Source organism: Erithacus rubecula (genome assembly GCF_903797595.1).
Source record: "Erithacus rubecula genome assembly, chromosome: 29".
In the NCBI taxonomy this organism is placed as follows: domain Eukaryota; kingdom Metazoa; phylum Chordata; class Aves; order Passeriformes; family Muscicapidae; genus Erithacus; species Erithacus rubecula.
In genome coordinates, this window is record NC_136681.1 from 335,987 (window position 1) to 356,093 (window position 20,107).

The following is a 20,107-nucleotide window of genomic DNA, read 5'->3' on the forward strand; positions in this document are numbered from 1 at the left end:
GGTACCCTCAGCCAGGTGTTCCCAGCTCCCAACCCCTCCCAGGGAACCCCCTGCTGCTCTGGGCTCAAACCTGGAATTTGCTGCAGAGAAATGAGGTCATGGAGGGGCTGGGGATGAGCAGAGGTGGTGACAGCCCAGGTGACACTCAGCTCCTTCACCCACACACAGGGGGACCTGGAGGTGCCTCAGTGAGAGCAGGGACAGGCAGGAATCCCAGGAATGGGCAGGGAATTGCAGAAAAGATCCCAGGAAGGAGCAGGAATCCCAAGAACAGGCAGGAATCCCGGGATGGGCAGGCAGCTGTGCCTCTCGCCCATAAATGCAGGAATCCCACATGGTGGGAGCAGTGGGATGAAGGTCCCTTCCAACCCAAACCATTTCAGGATGTTCCAATTCCAGAATTCTCCAAAGGAACTGACACCACACTGCCCCACTGCATCTATGCCCGCGTTTATTTATACTGAACAGCTTTAAAAATACAGAATAAAATAGCTTTATCTACTATTATTCACAACATCTGGTCCAAATATTACATTTTTAAATATTTAGTTGTTTAATGAAGCAATGTTAGAAAAAAAAAAAAAAAAAAGGAATAATAATAAAAAAACTCCATAAAAGAATTACACATCTTAGAACAACAAAAAAAATCAAACATCCCACCCTCCCCCAAATAAACTTTTGCTGTTGAACAAAAAAGTTTTACAGCCAAAGTCAGTCACGAAAAGTCATGGAGAAAACAAAATTTATCCCCACCGCCTAAGAACAGTCAATAGTTTGTTACACCAGAGGTTGTTCTAAACAGACAAACAGAGGAATTATCTGGACTGGCAGCAGGAGGATTGCCCAGAAGGGCAGAGGCCACCCTGGATGTCCCTGGCCAGTGGCAATTCCAGCAGGAATGCTTGAGGTGGCTCCAGCACTGCCCCAGCTCTCAGCCAGCCCAGGTACAGCCCCAACCAGGGAAACTGCACCCAGTGGGACTTTGCTGCAAAAAAAAGGTGACCCCCCCCAGTGCCCCTGCTTTGAAAAAGGAAAAGGGGAGAAAAAAAGCTGCTTTAGGTAGAAGAAGGCCACAAAAAGCAAGGTGAAGGTCGTGCTGGTCTCACACAGGCGCTGCACACATCAACCCAGCGGTTCTGGCAAGCACAGGCTGCTCACGTGGGGTGGAGGATCCAAGGGCTCAGGCAAACCTGCAGGCACTGGGCTCTGCCACCAGCAGTGCCTGCAGTGCTGTTTGTACCCAAAAATGACAAATTTGCACTTCTGGGGTGCAAAGGACGGGTCACACTCACTGGTGCTCCTCGGGCACCACTGAGGGATTTTCTCCAATTCTGCCCCGGGAGCCTCGAGGGCTCAGCAGGGAGGAAACAACAAAACCCTCCAGTTTTGGGTAGGAACACAAACATGGGTAAATAAAGTATACACAACCACTATAGATTCGTCAATGAAGAAATTCTACCATCACATGACATTGTCATGACACTCATACCACTCCCTCCCAGGAAAAGCACTGCCATTATCCTGAGTGGAAATGTTATTTTTCTTAATATATGGAAATAAAATACTGCAATATTCATGTACAAACCAAGTTGTCATATTTCAAGTCAGTATTAAAAGGCAATAAAAGCAAATTTGGGGTTGAAAAAGGTTGAGCTTTCTGAGCGAGGTACGTGGTGAAGTCCCTCCAATATGACAACGTTAATCAGTCATAGCTGTCAGCTAGGAAACCTAAATTTCTCTAGGCATAATTTGCAAATATTTGCTTTAGAAAATGTGTTTCAACATGTCAGCAAGAACCCTTAATTTAACCTAAAAAAAATACAAGAGAATATCAATTACAAAAATCCCAAGTTACTTTGTTTGTATACACTGATGCCATCTCTGATATGACAAAATGAGATTTCTACCATGAATATTTGCCCTTCCCTCTCAAAATTGGCTGAAACTTCTCATGGCCTCATCACTCATCTCTCAGCTGCCATCTTCCCTGGGTGGTTGGAGTTTGGCTGTTGGAAAGGCAGGGAGGGACAGAGAGGAAAATCCAGCATTGCACTGGCAGTCAGGTTACACCTGGATGTCCCCAGCACACACAACTCATATTTAATGCTCCCCAAACCTGCAGCTTCATCCACAGGCACCCAGCTCCCTGGAATTTCACAGCAGCCACTTGGGAATGTGGCCAGAAGGGACCAGGGGGAAAAAAAAGGGACCAGGAAAATAAGAACCAGAAAGAAAAGGGAGCATGAAAAAAAAAAGGGAGCAGGAAATGGGAAGGTTGGAGAAGGGTCTAAGGTCCAAAATCCCCCCTGTGCCTGCACAAACCCTGGCTGAACTCAGGGATTTGCCCCCAAAGCAAAGCACTGCTCTCCTCTCCCTGGGAGGGCTCCAGGAGCCCCAGGAAGGGTCAGGAGCTCCTGTTCTCACCTCAGCCCAGCCCTGCCTGCACTTCCAGCTGTCCTTCCCCAGCCCAGGGCTCACCTTGCACCATTCACCTGGGGAAAGGTGGGGATTTGTCCCACTGACCAAAGGGATCCAAAGCGACCCCAATTCCAGCTGCTTGCCAGGGACAGCCAGGGGCAATGGGCACAAACACAGAAAGAATTCAATCCAAAGAAATTTGAAGTGTAGCTGCTCAAGGAGTGCTGTGGGGAAGGAGGGGTGCTCTGCTCCAGGGAGGAGAGAAAACTATCCTGGGATTTGCTGCCCTGGCACTCTGAGTGTCTTGGGAATCTCCACTGAGAACTCACCCAGATTTCCCTCAACAGGGTGAGAGAGACAAACTCTGCTGTCATCCCCTCCTCTCTCTGGAGTTAGCTGGAAATTAAAAGCTTTTTCTCCCTTTCTCCACTTTTACAGGATAACCAACTTTGGCATCTGACATCACCACGACCCCTCAGGTCGTGGCCTGTGTTTTCCATGGGTATTTTTAACCTCCCACATCTGCCACACATCTTTGGTTGCACAGAAAGCTGGGGAATTTGGAAGCTTTGTGCCACTGAGCAGAGGCCTCCATACCCAAACTGTGTCCAACACCTCACTACCTGGAGAGGAAAGACTGAAAAATGAGCAAAAATGATTTTTGTTTCACAGGCAAACCAACCTCATCTATACACAACAACTCTTCCGAGCAGCTCTCGAGTCCAACTGACACCAAGACTGCAAACTACTGAAAGTTCCCCAAAGGAAGCAGGAACAAAGGCATGCTTGGACATGGGAAAAGCAGGATAAAACAGTTTCTGGAAACAGCCATGGCATGCTGAGAACGATTTCCACAGAATCATTCCCACTCTACACTACTCAGCACGGATCCATCAAGCTCTGTCCTTGCCCTCCCCACCCCAACCCATCCATGCTTCAATAACCCAGAACAAATTCCCCTGGGAGCAGACTTAGAGAAAACAGAGCTCCTGTGCTCCTGTCCAGTAGTCAAACTTGGATAAATATATCAGGGGGTTACAGGATCTACTGTTATGGTTTTCCAGGAATACAAAATGCAAGCACCGTAGAGCATTACTGGCCTTGAAATTACATTACACAACATTTCCCTGATGATCTCCACAGCTGAAAATGCTTTTGGGGCCACACTGAAGTCTAAAACTAACTTGCAATAGTAAGAACATTAAACAGGAATAAAACTGTTAATCATGAATGCATGATGAGCATGAACACCCACATAACAGCAGAGCTGAGACTATTCCAGGAACAAAAAGAGAGATCTGAGTGGTGCCCTGATTGGACCCAATACCCGTGAACCCATCCCGTGGGTGAGGCTGGCAGGTGCAGTGTCTCTGCTGTCCCAAACCCCCTTCCCAGCAGGAATCAGCTCTGGAGAAGCCCCACAACAGGAGAAGAAAGAGCCTTGTGCAGCATCAGCAAAAAAAAAACCAAACCAAACCCTGCTCAGCCCCAAGCCAGGAGTGCCCAGCATTCGGAGCACGCAGCTTTCCCTGCAGGGAACAACTGCTAATTGCTTGGAGCTGCTCAGCTAATTAGCATTTCTGGCCATTAAACATCCTGCTGGACACGGGCACTGAACTGAAATGCTGCCTCCAGGTCCTGTCTGAGTTGAGATTTCCCATCCCAGCCTTGGAAGGAATTCCCCAGGTGGGGAAAGCAAAAGTTCAAGAATGAGAAATGCTGTGAGTAAAATAAAGTGGCTGCTGCAGCACTGAGCCAGCCACGGTTTTTAAGGGCAAAGTTATTCCAGAAACTTCCTGTCTGAGCACTGGATGTGCCACTGAAATCACAGATAATTCAGAACTGAACTCTCATGATTTGCCAGCATCAGCTGAGCCTGGTTTCCAGGGTGCTGAGAGCATGGAATGTGCAAATCACTGAGTGGCAGAACAGCATCTATGGGACTTGACTTGATCAGAAGGAAAGTGTTTTCCTTTTCTCCCTTTTCCCCCTCCCTCCTTTTCTTCAAGGTTCAGTTTTCTCAGCATAACCAACACTGAGGGCTTCAATAAAATCACCATAAAAACCAAAGGTTTGCAGCAGCACCTCCACACCTCCACCTAAAACCATTCCAAAACAACAGACTTCGGTGCACAGCTCTCTACAACTTCCCAAAATCAGCAGCATTTGCCACAGAGACACTAGACCTAGCTCCCACCACCCACAGCAGGAAAAGCTTTTTTTTTTTTCTTTTTTTTTTTTTTTTAAATCTGTCTCAGCTCTGGTTCCAGAATTTAAATGCAGATATACAAAACATAGATTTTAATGCTTCTTAATCAGCAAGAAACTGCAAATACATCTTTGACTACAACTAGATAATATAATTTCAGCTAAGGCTATACTGTAGCTTCTGAGTCTTCATCTGAACTCCTGCAGTTACTGCTTTTCCTGAAGCCTTTCCACGTGTATCCCATGAAGGTGGGGCTGATGGGCAGGAAGCTGAAACATCTGTATTTTTTAATGAAGTTCATGCCAAAAGGCAGATCATATGTTTCCATGCCATCCAGGGATTTGCTTCCTTTACCAACCCCTTTCTTCCATTTCCGTATTCCCCTTTCTTCAGGGCTTCCTAGAAATCAAAATAAAAGAAGAAAATATGTCTACATCTACATATCTATATATCTATGTATCTATATATCTATATATCCATGGATATCTTTATATGAACACACAGGCCTAAAGCAGAGCCTGAAAGAAGAAAGAAAACATCAAGGCTCAGCCACCAAGATCTTCCAGCTACAAAGATCTTCCAGGCTCCTCAAAAATTGAAAGACACATTATTTATTTTGTAACTGGAAGTCAAGGCAAGTTTTTCCTCTTGAATGGAAGCAGGTTTGGATCTCAAAGCCAATTTTACTGTGTCTCCAGGCTGGTTTGGGTTTTATCAGTTGTCTTAGGGGTTTGATTTTAACCTGGGAAGGACTCCAGGTGTTCTCAGGGGAAGGGAGGGCAGGTGTAAGGACTCTGCTGCTGCTGCTGTGGGAACAGGCAGCCCCCAGGCAGGGATCCTGCCCCTGCTCAGGCCCAGGGATGCTGCAGGCAGCAGGGAAGGACTCAGGCTCACCTGGGATGGTGTTATCCAGGATGAAGGCGACGCAGCCCCCGACGAACATGGCAGTGGTGAGCAGCACGTTCAACACCTGATCAATGCCTGCTATTCCTGCAGCAACAGGGAGAACCTGGCTGGGCTCTGGGGCACACACACCCTGTGATCCACACCCAGGCCAAGCTGAAGCACTCAGCTCAAGGGAGGGATCTGCTCCACAAGGGCTCTGCAAGCCACGTGGGCTTGGTGCAGAAGAAGCACCACCACGGGACATTGTTCCCCAAAATGCAACCTCAGAACTGTCAGCTGCTCACAAAAATGTCACCAAACACTGTTTTAGTTCCTACTGCAGACACAACTAATCTGAACTAAGCAGAAAATTGTGAAATGGAAAAAGAAATGTTCAGATTGTGAAATCACAGGGACTGAAATATTCTTTTTATAAATCTTTACTTTTTGAAGGGGCAAGAATTCACAGCCCCACTTAGGGAACAACACTGCATTAACCACATAAAGCTTGAAGGATCTACTTTTCTAACCACTCACAGCAGGACAGATATGTCCTTAAATCCTGGTCTGAAGGCATAGTGGAAAGAAAAGTCAGTTAATATTTTGTTTAAAAAACCCCAAACAAACCCAAAGCAGTGAAATATTTCCTTTGAATCCATCTCTGGTGACACACACTGGCACGACCACTGGTGAGGGGAACATTAAAACAGAAAACCCTCCCAGTGAACTCCTCAAAGCTACTATTTGGTTAACAGTCTGCAAAGGAATTCACTAAAATTAAAATTTACACTCAGAACATGTCTGAGTGACAAAAACTTGCAACCCCCAAACAATTCCCCACCTTCCAAACTCTGCCTTGGTGTTTCCCCTTAATCTTTTAACATCATTTACAGGTCACATTCACCCTTTCAGTTTTTCTTTCAGCCTGGTTGGTAACTGCCTCTTTCCACTGCTCTACAATGCACCCAGAGAAAGCAGAAAAGCTTCAGCTGAAACATTCCCTGCAGGTCTCAACCTCCCAATGAATTCTCTGAACAGACACACAGCTTGTCTGCACCTTCACTCTCTGCATAGTTTGGGTTTTTTCTCTCCACAATTTGGGTTTCTTCTCACTGACCCTCTGCACCTGGATGGATTCTCCATGTGAGCACAAGGCACAAATGCTGCTGTGGAGGAGCAGGAGCACCTACCAGTGACCAGGGGGTTCTGCTTGAGATAGCTGGGGAGGACGAGCCCGAAGAAGATGGAAAACCCGAGCACGAAGAGATTCCGAGAAGAATTGAGATCGATGAACTGCAGGTTTGACAGACCCACGGCCGTGATCATCCCTGAACACACAAAAACCAGCTTGAAATAAGTGCTTTTCTTCAAATCCCAGTCCAGCAGAATGCTGAGCAGCAGCAGAGGAGCCCCGAGCCCCCTTACCGAAGAGGGTGCAGAAGAGCGCGCCCAGCACGGGGTCGGGCAGCGAGGCGAAGAGCGCGCTGAACTTGCCCACCATGCCCAGCAGCAGCATGAAGGCAGCTCCATACTGGATCACCCTGCGGCTGCCAACCTGCAGGGAACAGCACAGACACTGCCTGAGGGCTGCACTCAGCCCAGCCTCACCTTCTGTTGTGCTCAGTTTTCATTTCTGCTCCTTCCCATTCCCTTCCGTTTGAGCTCGTGTTTTGTGTTGGTGCTGGAGGGCTCAGCCAAGCTCAGCTGCCCCAGGCCAGCCCTAAAACCATCTGGAACTGCCACAAGCACCAGGAAATGTGCAACCCAAAATGGCCAAACCCAGGGAGGAGAGATGGCAAATGGAAAAAAGAAAATAAATTTTGTGTGCTGCTGCCCCTGGACAGGGGAATCCATTGAACAGTTACCAGGTGTGGTGGTTTGTAATGACACCAGCTCACAGCAAGGAGGTGCAGGATTTTTAGACTTAGATTAGCAGGTGGTTTTGTGACATCCTCAGAGACCAGGGCTGAATGCAAATCAGGGCTGTGCTAACACTGAAACCAAGGGCCTGCACTTCCTTCCCAGTTTTATTTTAAGCATTTGAAATTCAAGCAGTCAGTGGTTCTCTGTGCTGCAGGGGTGCTGGATAAACCTGCACATTCCTTCCCCAAAACCCAAGAGTTTTTCAGTTGGTATTTTAACACACTTCTGCTGCCCTAAGAGGTGCCCCAGAGACAACAAAAACTCCTTTACATTAAGGTGGTTTCTAGAAAAGCCCTTTGCAGGTCCCCTGGCACAGAGCATGAAGGCTCAAAAAGGAAATATTCATTTGTTCATCATGTGTGACTGAGCTATATGAGTGAAATGAGAAACAACAGATCCAACAGGCCTGAGGAGGGGCTAAGTCCTTCCTTGCCCCACATTCCTCACTGCTGAGTTCCAGGGGAGCTTCTCTCCCTGAAAACAGAAGCTGCACCATGAACTGGAATTACAATAGAACTCAGCTGGTACCTTTCTACTCTTTATAAAAGATATTCACTTCTGCAGAGTCACTCAGATCTTGCCCTGCAAATCTCTTCCTGCCAGAAACTGACAAATTCTTTGAAAACCTTCATGATAGTGACATTTATTTATGCAAACAAATTAAGCTCCTCTGGCAAGTTACTGAAAATATCCCAGGCAGCATTTAGCTCAGGCTCTGTATTTATTCCCAGCACACACACTTACAGTGATTATTTTGGAGTGCATCAAATGGTACCTGGTGCCTCCATTTCAGCACCACCACTATGGCAAGAGCTGCTTTAGCCCCAGCTGATCAGAATTAATTGATCTTCCTCTCATCAAGTAAAATACACACTGGCTCAAAGACCTTGCAGCACCTCCACCCAGCTGCATTTAAATTCTAAGTGTAATTACACACCAATTTCAAAGGAGGGAAATGCTCTGGGATCAGCAGCACTGAAGATTTCCCCTCCCAAATCAACAGCAGAGCATCTCTGTGCCAAAATTCTATCTGAAACTGAAAAACTCTTGGGTTTTGGGGAAGGAATGTGCAGGCAGGGGAACAAGAGCAAAGCCTGTTGCAGACACCCAGCTGTGTCTACCCAGCTCCACTCCCTGCCACAGCTGCCACTCCAACCTTCCACTGCTCCAGCATGAAATGCACACTCATTTCTATGGGCTGCACATAAAAAAAGTGCTGTTAATTCATCTCAACCCCCATGAAGTAACAATAGAAAGGGAGAAGGACAGAATAAACCTTTCTTTAAGGATTTTTTTCCTGACCAAAACCTCTCCTAGGAGATTTCCACCAGCAGCTGGATGGTGACTGGTACAGACAGCAGATGGTGCTGTTAGTGTTGAATTGCAGCCTGAACCCAGCAGAATCTCCCTTTGTGCAGCAGAAGGAATGGCTGAGGACAAATCTATCCTTTATGTGGGGGATTAGGCCAGGGGGATGAGTCACACACATTTTCTATCCCTGCACAAAGGATTTATGATCCCCATGTCAAACACCCAACAAGATGTTATTACATCATAAATAACAAAAGAACATAAATTACGTTATTTACAACATAAATCACTCTCATGGTAAATCACACAATGCTGCTGCTATTTCTTACCAAGGTTAAATTAACAATATCAGGCAGATCTTGCAGCCCAAGGCCTCCCAGCTTACCCAGGCACAGATCCAGCTCCACATGTGAGCAAAGGAACTCCACAAGTGCTCACACACTTCACTGAACAACGTCAGGAGAAAATATGTAAAGCCCTAAAAGCCTTAAACCCAAATATCAGGGTACACTGAACTCTGCCACAACCTTGACTGCAGCCCCTGAGCCAGTGCAGTGTCCCAGTACAGACACTGATAAAGCCCAAGCACTTCCCACTGCATTTTACTGTGTTGGAGGTATTAAAAAGTCACTTCCTACTGGTGCTTTCAGAGCCAAGATACCCAAAAAGCACCAATTTCTACAGAGTTTACAGTGTTTATGCCTCAACTCCAACCACCCCAGAGCCCTGGAATGCTGCCTGGGTTTCCAAGAGTCAATTTATGCAGCAGCATCTGCTTTATGTGAATTCTAACTGTCTTTTACTGTGAATAGAAGGGATTTTTGATGTAGAAGAATGCATTTCTCTCAGACAAGAGCTGGTACAGACAATCAGGTACACTCAGAATGATCTGGGAAGTTTGTCTGCACAGGAATGGAGCAGAAGGATCTCCTGAAGAGGATTATGAAGCTAAGGAAGACTTGAACCCCTCACCTTTGTGATGCCCAGGACCCCAATGTTGGGGCTGGAAGAGGTGGATCCATTCCCTGTTCCAAACACTCCATCCAGGACACAGGAAAGACCCTCGATGAAAATCCCCCTGGAAATTCCAAAAACAACCCAAGAGTCACATTGATACAGTGATTACTTTGGAGTGCATCATTTGGATTCACTGGCATTCACTGAGAGGGCATCTCATGGCTGAATATCACAGGGACATCTGTTCCATCATGGAATTATTGTAATTCATGTTTCAAGCTCCAACACACCTGGAAAACACACTGGAGTTCTGTTTTCTGAGTCTTAGATCCCCACATTCTTAAAGTGAGGAAATTATATAAAAAATTCACTTAAAACTTCAGAGCCGCTCTTTGTTTCTAAACTGCATTCCAGGTGATTTTGCCAACCCCAATTGCAGAACCAGTTCAGAGTTCTATCCCTATGGAGATGGTGCTATTAGCTCCCACAGATCCCAGCAGGAATAGGACTGGGATCCAAATGCTCCATCTGTAAGGTGACAGCTCCATCCTGGATCTCAGACCCGTGGCCCTCGTGTTTGACCAAACTGCAACATCTCATCTCAGAGCACATTCCTGCCTTATCCCAAGGGGGAAAACAATAAAAACCCAACTAGTCTAAGCCATGGAAGTCTCATTTTTGTACAAACCTGTTGATGGCATGGATGGGGGGAGGAGGAGCACAGGAGAGCCTGGCACAGGCGTAGTAATCCCCGATGGACTCGATGATGCTGGCGACGACGGCGCTCAGCATCCCGATCACCCCCGCAGCAGAGATGGTGGGCAGCCCCCACTGGACTGTGGAGAGAGGAAAACTGAAACCTCTGCTGCCCCAGGAAACTGCCTGGGTATCAAACAAACAGAAATCTGATGGAATTGTGGAGTGGTTTGTGTTTTAGGATCTTTTTAGGATCATCGAGTGCTGTTCTCCCAGCACTGCCCAGGCCACCGCTGGCCCTGTCCCCAGGTGTCACATCCCCCACACTGCTGCTAAATCCCCCCAGGGATGGGGATTCCACCCCTGTTTCAGAGCTGGGCAGCCCTTCTGGACAAGAAATGTTCCCCAAAATCCACCCTGAGCTCCCCTGGCTCAGCCTGAGGCTGTTCCCTCTCCTCCTGTCCCTGTTCCCTGGGTTAAGATCCCAAATCCCCCCTGGCTGTCCCCTCCTGTCAGGGAGCTGTGCAGAGCCACAAGGTTCCCCCTGAGCCTCCTTTTCTCCATGCTGAGCCCCTTTCCAGCTCCTTCAGCCCCTTTATGTCCTTGCCCTGAGGGGCCAGAACTGACCCTGGCATTGAGGTGGGGCCTCCCCAATGCCCAGCACAGCCCTGGGCACTGTTTATTTATCTTTGATGGAAACAACAAACTCCCTTCACTCTAACAAAGTCTGGCAAGTTCAAGGAGATGAAAGGAGCAAAGGAAAAACTGCCAAACCAACTGCTTTGATCACACTTGGAAAAATCCCAGAGAACTATAAACCTCACTAAAAAAAATTCCTCCTGTTCAGGAATCAGGAATTTGAGCTGCAGCATGTGAGAAAACAATTGTGGCCAGCGAGACAAATGCCACTTAATTATTATTGCTCCAAAAATTCACTTTGGTCACAAGTTTAGTGTACCAAAGAGGATGGCAACAACCAGCTCTGATCACTGCACAAACACCTCCCAGCTCCAAATTTTTGTAGTAGAGAAAATAAGATTAATTTAAGCTTGCAGAAAAGCCTGGCAGGTTTTCAACAGCAATTGCCTTGATGCTTTTATCTCTTTGAAATAGATGAGCCTCCTGCAACAAAGGGATCTTCAGTCACACAAGAGTGAATGAAGCTCACAGATATGAAAGGGCTGATCAGGGTGGGGAAGTTTTCCTCCTCTTCTTTCCCAAAAGCTTCTATTCTTCATCTGCTGCTTTAGAAGTGGTTTCTTTTAAGAACCAAAGCATAAGGAAAACCACAATGAAGCTGCCTCATCACAATGTGGTGGCATAACTGATAATTCCTATAAACTCTATTCTAAAAGAACATTATTCCCTAATTACCCCGTTAATTTCTGAAGGGTAAACCAGTTGTGCAATCTCATGCCATAAACCCAGCCTTTACCAGCTTTAAACTTAAGAGGTAGCCAACATAAAAATGCATCCAAAAGGTTGTGTAAAGTGTTTGGTGCTCTTCTTGTAAATAATTTCATTGCCCTCTGATAAGCAGGGCCTGGCATTCCCTGACTTGCCTGCTCCAGCACTGCCTTGGCAAGTCAGGACATTCTTCTGCCAGTAACAGTTGTGCTCGTTCAGGAATGGGTGTGTTTGGGGCAGGGAAGTGCAGCAAGCTGGAAGAAACTCCCCACAAAAAGTGATTCTTTACCCAAGGAGAGTCAGCAGAGCTGTAAAAACCTGTCCCTGGCATTGTACAACATTAACAGGATTGCCAAGGACAGATAAATCAGCCAGTCCTTGGATTTTCCACGTTATAGATAAAATCACTTGTTATCAGAAGAGTCACCCACATAAATCCTACAAACTGCAGTTCCAGAACCTCAGCCTTCCTTGGATGAGACATTAAGGCAGCAACTGAAGAAGAAAACAAGGAAAATCCCCAGAAATCAGAGAGTGGTGTGTGCTAGAAGCGTGCAACGGAGAGCAGGGACCCCGTGCGTGCCCCAGGCTGGACAGGGGTGCAGCATCCACCACCCAAAGGTTATGGGATGCAGCTGTGGGATGCAGCAGTGAGCCAGAGAGCTGCTGTTACAAGAGGAGGGGCAGTTCTGGGCTGGGCAGCACTTACAGGGGTAGGGCACCTTGAACCAGGGTGCCACCAGCAGCACGCCGCGGCGCGCGTCCGTGCGCGCGTAGAAACCGTACTTGGAGCTGTCCGGGGGGAACACGTCTGTCACTGTGAAGATGAAGCACAGCAGCCACGACACCAGGATGGCCAGGATGATCTGGGGACAGCAGCACACAGGGATAAAGGACTCTGAGTGCCTGCTGGGCTGTGAGTCTGAGAGGGCAGAGCTGCCAGCTGCTCCCCCCGCCCCAGGAAAGGGCTCTCACAAAATCCTGGCAAGCAAAGCAAATCCCTTCTCTCAAATCTCCAAATGGGCACTTGAACACACTGGGGAATTAGTCTCAGTTTTACCAGGGGCAGGGGAGCTGTTCAGGTAAAAGGGGATGCTCAGGGTCTGGAATCAGCTCAGTCTGAGCTCCCTGGGCCTCCATCACTGCAACAGCTCCACCAGAGTGGCCACAAAATCAGAATATTTCCTGTGGCCAACAAGCCATTATGTTTCCAATAAATCCATTTAAGCTTTTATCTCACTTTTGTTAAGAAAAATCAACACCCCCCCCCCCCCAAACAGATTTTTTTTTTTGCCTAAGGAAGAACAAGTTCAACGACTTACAGGGAACATCTTGAAAAGCTGCAGCCTGTATGCTGTCCATCCTTTCTTGGATTTATAAATGGGCAAGGGAAATTTGACATTTCTGGCATACTGAGAAAACAACAATACTAGGAAAATAGTCCTGAGGAAAAAAGGAGGAGGAGGGTGGGAAAAGAGAGAAATGTCATTAGCACCAATATATGATAAATTCTTCTCAGCACAAACCTCTTGAGACTCTTTGGATGCAAAAACATAAATGCAAATTTTCAATTTAAGCAGAAGACAAGGCAGCAAAATGATTAAAATTATTATTCCTCAAATGCCAAACCAGAATTTGAATTCTAAAGTGCTGCAGAACTCAGCAGCTGCAAGCAGATAAAATGAATGAGGAACAGGCCCAGACTGAAGGGAAGTTTTCAGTTACAATTCCTGTGCTGCCCCTTCTTTCCTCCCAGACTCCACCTGTGAGCAAGGGTTGCTCTGTAAAGCACAAAACTTGCTGCCAGCAACTGGGAACAAACAGGAGAACTGGAGGCCTGCATACATGTAAAAATTTAATTTTTTACATTTCAAAATTTGTATGAAACTCCAAAGCACTTGAAATATTTCTGTGAGGGAAATTTTTCTGTTTATCAGAATTCATTTTTTTTCATTATGAATCTTGAACTGAATAGCTGCAAATGAAGCAGAATGCAGCCAAACCCCCAAGATTTGCTGCAAGTGCAGTTCATCAGTATTAGATATCTGAATTATTATGCATTCTCCCCCTTAATGAAACTGCCAAGCTCCTCTAGACATTAAAAATTAATTTTTACAGCTAAAATAAGCCCCCACTGCACTGAAAAATCAGAAGCCAGGGTACATTTCTCAATTCTGAAGGAGCCAAGCCAGCTCTGCTCTGAAAGAGCCTCCCAAAGACTGGAGCAGTCTGAAGAAGCAAAGCTCTGCTGAAATCTGAGATTATGTTTTTATCAGCTGACTTGAAGAATAAAAAGAGGATTTTCAGCCTCTCTCCCTCTTCTGCCCTGCATCAAACACAAACCAGTTTTGCTCTTCCTCAATCTCCAGGAACAAGGAGGGGCATTTACAGCTCTCAGCACTGCAGGAGAAAAGCAAAAGGCATCCCCTTTTCCATGCAGGAAACTCCACATCTCCCCCAAAATCCACCATGGGAAGATGGGCTCCACTCCCTCACACACCAGCCCTGAGGACAGGGAGCTTTGGATTTTATTTAGTACAGAGCTGTAAAAAAAATAAATCTAATATTCTATTACTGCAATGAATTTTCTAATGGCTGCAGGGCAGGGGGCTGTGAAACAGCACCAAATCCTTGAATGCCCCAGGAAAATTTGGATAAACAGGCAAAGACCAACTCAGAATAATTCCTCTTTTTACAAACCACAATGCAAAGTGTCTCATAAATGAACAAGTCAGGTCAGGAAAGTGGGAAATGGGGAATCCTGTCCACCATGGACACCCCCAGCTCTGCCACAGCTGATTCTGCAGGGCCAGGGGAAAATCCAGGACCTTGATCTCATCTCACAGAGCTGGAGTCACCTTTCAGTGGCTCTCCACAGCTGTGGAGCTGTTTGCCACAATCCAGTGCACATTTTTGCATGGCAGAAGCCAGAAATACTTTATTGACTGGGTAATATTTGAATCCTGCTCCTGAATTGATTTTTTTTTCCATCTGCAAAAACGTCAACTTTAATTACACGTTTCCATGTCCAATTCAAAGATCTGCTTGATTCACTTAATGTGAGTCCCAACTTGCACAGAATTTGTTTTACAGGCAAATAAAATGTTCCTTTGGATCAGCTGCTTCATAGAATAGAATAGAATCACCAAAATACTCATGATGCCAACATGCAAGATAAAAGAGAATTAAAGAGCCCTTTTAATCATAAGCTGCACTTACAGAATACTTTACATGTTCAAAGCACTGTGCAAACAGATTAGTGAGATCACAATCTGATCTCATCAAGCCATTCCTCCTGCTCCCAGAGCCAGCACAGCCACTGCTGTACATAGAACTCAGCAACTGCTTCAGCCTCTTTCCTCCCTAAAATGGGGCTCCCAGCCCTACTTGGGCTTTTTGCTTACCCACATGGGAAGTTCTGTCTTCTCTTTGTCTCATTTCCCTCACTTACTCCTTTCCATTCTTCCATTTCCCTGCCTCTACAGCTGATGGCACACACATTCCATTGAAACTCCCTCTAAAAGCCTTTTTGTCCCCTTGACAGGAATCTCTCAGCTCATGGCTCAGCCACTGGTGGTGTTTATGGCAATACTTGTGCCCTCTGTCACCACAAAAATGAGTTTCTCTTGGGCACAGGTCAGCAAATCAGTACCAGGGCAGAGGGACCAGCACCACCAGTGGTATTTACCTGCTGCTGCAGGAGAGAAAACAGGCAATGCCAGCCCAGAAATACAAATTGTTCACTGGATTTCATCTCTCCAGTGTTTTGCTAAATCATCTTTTCTATGGCACTGACTCCACCTGGCAAATGGCTCCCAGATCAACTCCTGCACTACAGAATTCTGCTTTCCACATTTAATTTATGGCCACTGTCCTTTCCCTTCTCCTTGAGTTCACATTATCATGGAATGGTTTGGGTGGGAAGGAACCTTAAAACACATCCAGTTCCACAGAGGAACCATGGACAGGGACACCTTCCATTATGCCAAGCTGCTCCAAGCCCTGTCCAACCTGACCTGGCACACTCCCAAGGATCCAGGGGTGACCACAGCAGCTCTGGGGCCTCCCCACTCTCCCAGGGAAGGATTTCATCCCAGGGAAAAGCTTCTTCAGGCAGCTCCCCTGACCTGCTGACCCAGTCTCAGCCAGCCTCCTGCTCGTGCTGTGGCTCCCCCCAGCTGTGGCTGCCCAGCAGCAGCCCAGGTACTCACAGCATGGCGATGCCCCAGTGCTTGCCAGCTCTCTCCCCTGCAGCCTGGAAGCCCGAGAGGCCGATCAGGGCCACGGTGGGGGTGATGGTCAGGGGGCCGATGTAGCGCAGCAGAGCCCCGGGCAGCCCCAGCAGCCCGATCACCACCTCGATCAGCGAGGACATGATGATGGCACCTTGGATCTGAACACACAACAGGCCACAGAGGCAGCTCAGTGCCATCTGACAGCAAAGCCACACCCTTTGTTTTTCTGCTCTGGATTACAAACTGCAGTTAAAAGAATTCAGTGACACAGAAGAACTCAGCAATTTTTTTTTTTTCGTCATAAAACAGCTCATTATGTTTAAGTGACTTATTGCTTTAAGCATAACACTTATGGTTTTCTCCACAAAACTATTACACAACAGACCAGTGGGCCAGTCTGGAAGCTGTGTGGAAAGCACATCACACTGTCAGACAGGAGACCTGGGGTCCAGGCTAACCTTTAAGCTCTCAGATCGAACGGCAAGGGTTGGTGCGCCACGAGGTGATGCTCCTAGCTCCTAGGGGCAGAGTGTGTGCTGCATTGGTCACAAGTGCTCCTTAGAAGCTGGATTAGAGCAGCGTTGTGGTCTCAGGAGACTGTCAGCCCTCTTGGCTGCAGGGCTCTTGGCAGGATGTAGCTATGGTTTGAACATGGGGAAGAGAGAGGGGTTGTTTTTAATTAAGAAAAAGTTGGCAGCCCAAAGCAACGGGATGGGAGATCAATTCCATGACACACGCCTTCATTTGGACTACTCTACCTGCCACCCTGGCATGGCACAGCCCTCAGCCTGCCCTGCAGGGCACCACACAGGACTTCACACTGCCCTGCTGCGAGTGGAGAAGGAGCTCCAGGTATTTCACAAGTTTCTCTTATCACAAGAGTCTCCAACTTAAGACACTTGGGAATGAACCAGATTTCCTAACTGCAGATTCACCTTCCAGGGGCCAGCCCCACTGCACAAGGACAGCAGGCAAGAGGCCTGGCAGCAGCTGAACTGCTGCCAGCGAGCACAAATCAAAGTTACAAGAAGAGTTTTCATCTCACTTGAGCATTTCACTGCATGTCTTTTGGAATGTGGTAACTAACTCCTGGTATTTGCTGTCCAGCAATGAACAGGTGGAAAAGATGAAGACTTCCATGAAATGAGTAAAGGGATATATTTAAATGGAGATCGCAGTGAAACAAGAAATTACCAACTTAAAGACAAGAACACACAGATGATTAAGTGAGAAACTTAACTGGAACTGGAGAGAGTGACAGCAAAAGGCAACTCCCACATTACCTCTCGTATCCGGGGGTACCAGATGTGCTCCGTGTGCAGCAGCTCTGCTGTTCCATTGGTAACTGTTACATCTTGCAAAGGGAGAAAGAACACAGGGATTGATTAATTTATTGATTGATTTACTCCCCAGCCACTCTGCTACCACCCCATACTAAACAAATCCCTCCTCATGCTGTGTGTGAGCCCCAATTCACATAGAGAGCAAGTCCTGCTACAAATGAAGTGACACCAGGCTCACCAACCAATCCCTCACCTCACCCTCTGCTCCAAAGTGGGAAAACACCCTGACTTCCAGACAGACAGCTCAGTCAGGAATTCTCACCCTCCCCCAACAGAGGGGTGCTCAGTGCACCCAAGGAATCACAAACACCAGAGCCTGCTGCTCCCCAGTCACTCACTGAATGAGCTGACCCTGGGGACAACCCCAACTGGCAGCTCTGGAAGGTGAAAGGGGTCAGAGGGAAGATGCAGCAAAACTCTTTTTGAAAATCTGGAGTTGTGGGGAAAATTGCTTTGCCACCCATCCAGGGCTATCAGTTTCTTTCAACAAGTTGGGTATTAATCACATTTTGAATGTGAGGTAACAGAGATGTATAAATACATAAATAATGCAAATTCAATTCTTAGAGAGTCCAAAGGAGCCTTGGGAAGAGCTTAAGTCAGGAGTGAGCAGCCTGATTCCCTGTGCTGCTGCTGCCCACTGCCCACAGCCTTGGTGCTGAATTAACCACCCCCCAAAAAACTGCCAGAGTCATTTCCACCTTCCAGTCAATCTAAAGCAAATGCTCCCATCCCAACCAGAATCTTTTCCCTCTGCAGTTCCAACCTTTCAGGATGACAACAACAGCAGAGAAAGAATGAAAAAGAACATCCACATCTTGTCAAAACCTGCCAGGTATGATTTAAACAAGGGAAAATCCTGGTCTGGAGGTGATGCTGTACATTGCTCAAACTCCCTCCTACTCACAACTTCCAAGGAATTCAGTTGGACTTGTTATTTCCAAATATTTGGAACATTATGGGAAGGAGTATTTACAGAATGCAAATGAAACAGAAAAATTACTTTATGCCATGTTTACATTTCTTTTGTCAACGTTTTTATATTTTAAAAATCCCCAAAACCAGAACTGCACAAGGACATTTTCAGCAATCTTCTTCTGTGGCACAGTATTTTAACTCTAAAAAGAGAGGCTTCCCATATTCCCTGCTCATGACTCCCTGTTTTTACATCACAAGCTCTGGTAGCTGCACTCCACATGACCTGGGCCATTTGTCACTTAAACCTGAACAAGGATAAACAACAATTACCTGTGTTATTGCACTTCCACTTCTCCAGAGAGAGAATTGCTCTGGCAGGTGCTAAGAATGCAAAAGCACTGGCTTGGAACAGGGGTAACCTGGTGGAAAGGGAGAGGAGAGATGGTGACATTCTGTGGGTGGCTCAAACCACCTTTTCCTGAGTTATAAAACTGGGAAATAGGAAGATTTCTCACCAAAAAAAAACCCAAACCCAGTCAGAGAAATGCAAAGATTTCACAAGCCAAAGCCAGGATATCACAGCACCTGCCTGGAGCTATGAGCCAGGTAATTCCAGGGGCCAGGCAGTGCTGGCAGGCTCAGCAGCACAGGGACACAGATGGACAGAGCTGGGAACAGGGTGCTGAACATGCAGCTTTGACCATCCCAACTCTCTGAAGGTGCAGCCTCCTTCCCTTCCCTCTGCATGACTCCAAGTACACTCATTTCTATGTGCATGTGTCAACAACTGCTGGCTCGATGGCAGCAGATTAGATGTTCCAAGTGGTTGCCACCAATAAATATAAACACCACAAGAATTTCAAGATGACATTCTTAGCATTGATGTTTATACTTCCCAAAAGATTTAAGGATCTGAAGAGGATCTACCTGCACCAAGTATGAATTTACTGAACTCACTGTGCCTTGTGTAACAAATCTCCCAATGTCACTTAACTCCACTTGGAACTATTCTGCAAATATTGACATGAATGCATTGCCATGAGATTCCCTTTAGCAGGAGATCCCAAGGTGTGACAGGGAAATGCTCAGGAGCTGTTTTACAGCACCTTGAGGGCAGGGCAAACACCAGGGCAGGAAAAAGAGCTGCTCAGGTTCAGGCAGAGATCAGCAAATGCTCAAAGGAGGAGAAATGTGGGGGGAAAGTGGAGTACAGTGAGCACAGGAAAGATCAAAGCAGAATCATGTTGTTCATGGTAGTTGTGAAGCTCACAGGCAGCAGCTGGTGCAGTTTGAGCCATGGGCAATTTCAAACCCACCAAATGCTGAAAACTCCATTAGAAACTCAAACTTCATAAACTCCATGAGCCATCTAAGCATGGCTGACTGGACAGAACTCCCACTGGGAGCTCCTTCAAGCACAAATCCCAGCTCTATCTCCAGGAAGTCAGGGCTGGTGGCTCAGGGAATGAGTCACCCCATTCTGCCAGGCTCATTAAGCAAAGCTGGTGCCCATGGCAGGGCTGCAATACCTGGAACAAGCTGCTACTGCTCCATCCCACCTACACAGCCCCTCAGAGGTTTGGTAAACACACACTGCAAACACATTCTCCAGTGCTGAGCTCACTGCTGCCAGCTTGGGTTGTTCTGTATCCCATTAAACACCAGCAGATGGATGGAAAATCACATCTCAGCATGTCCTCAACCTTTACCTGACACAGGTAACTCAGAGAGCTGTCAAAAGGCTCAAAATAGTGGGTTTTTCCCCTAAGCCAGGCAAAAACAAAGAAAAGTAATTACATTTTTAT

General features: G+C 46.8%; 1 protein-coding gene across 5 annotated transcripts in view; it reads right to left on the reverse strand.

Annotated features, from left to right (window-relative positions):
• Positions 1–434: 434 nt before the first annotated feature.
• The window catches only part of SLC23A2 (solute carrier family 23 member 2), a 50,322-nt gene continuing 30,649 nt past the window's right edge, over positions 435–20,107 (reverse strand). For all 5 annotated transcript variants that reach the window (XM_079329023.1, XM_079329025.1, XM_079329024.1 and 2 more), the window contains exons 6-16: positions 18,633–18,721; positions 17,325–17,395; positions 16,018–16,199; positions 13,129–13,249; positions 12,516–12,672; positions 10,392–10,539; positions 9,719–9,824; positions 6,938–7,067; positions 6,703–6,840; positions 5,522–5,617; positions 435–5,026 (exon numbers count right to left, since the gene is read on the reverse strand). In XM_079329023.1, the coding sequence (XP_079185149.1) occupies positions 4,794–5,026; positions 5,522–5,617; positions 6,703–6,840; positions 6,938–7,067; positions 9,719–9,824; positions 10,392–10,539; positions 12,516–12,672; positions 13,129–13,249; positions 16,018–16,199; positions 17,325–17,395; positions 18,633–18,721 (1,471 nt within the window). In that variant the 3' untranslated portion in view covers positions 435–4,793. The remainder of the gene's footprint in view (positions 5,027–5,521; positions 5,618–6,702; positions 6,841–6,937; positions 7,068–9,718; positions 9,825–10,391; positions 10,540–12,515; positions 12,673–13,128; positions 13,250–16,017; positions 16,200–17,324; positions 17,396–18,632; positions 18,722–20,107) is intronic.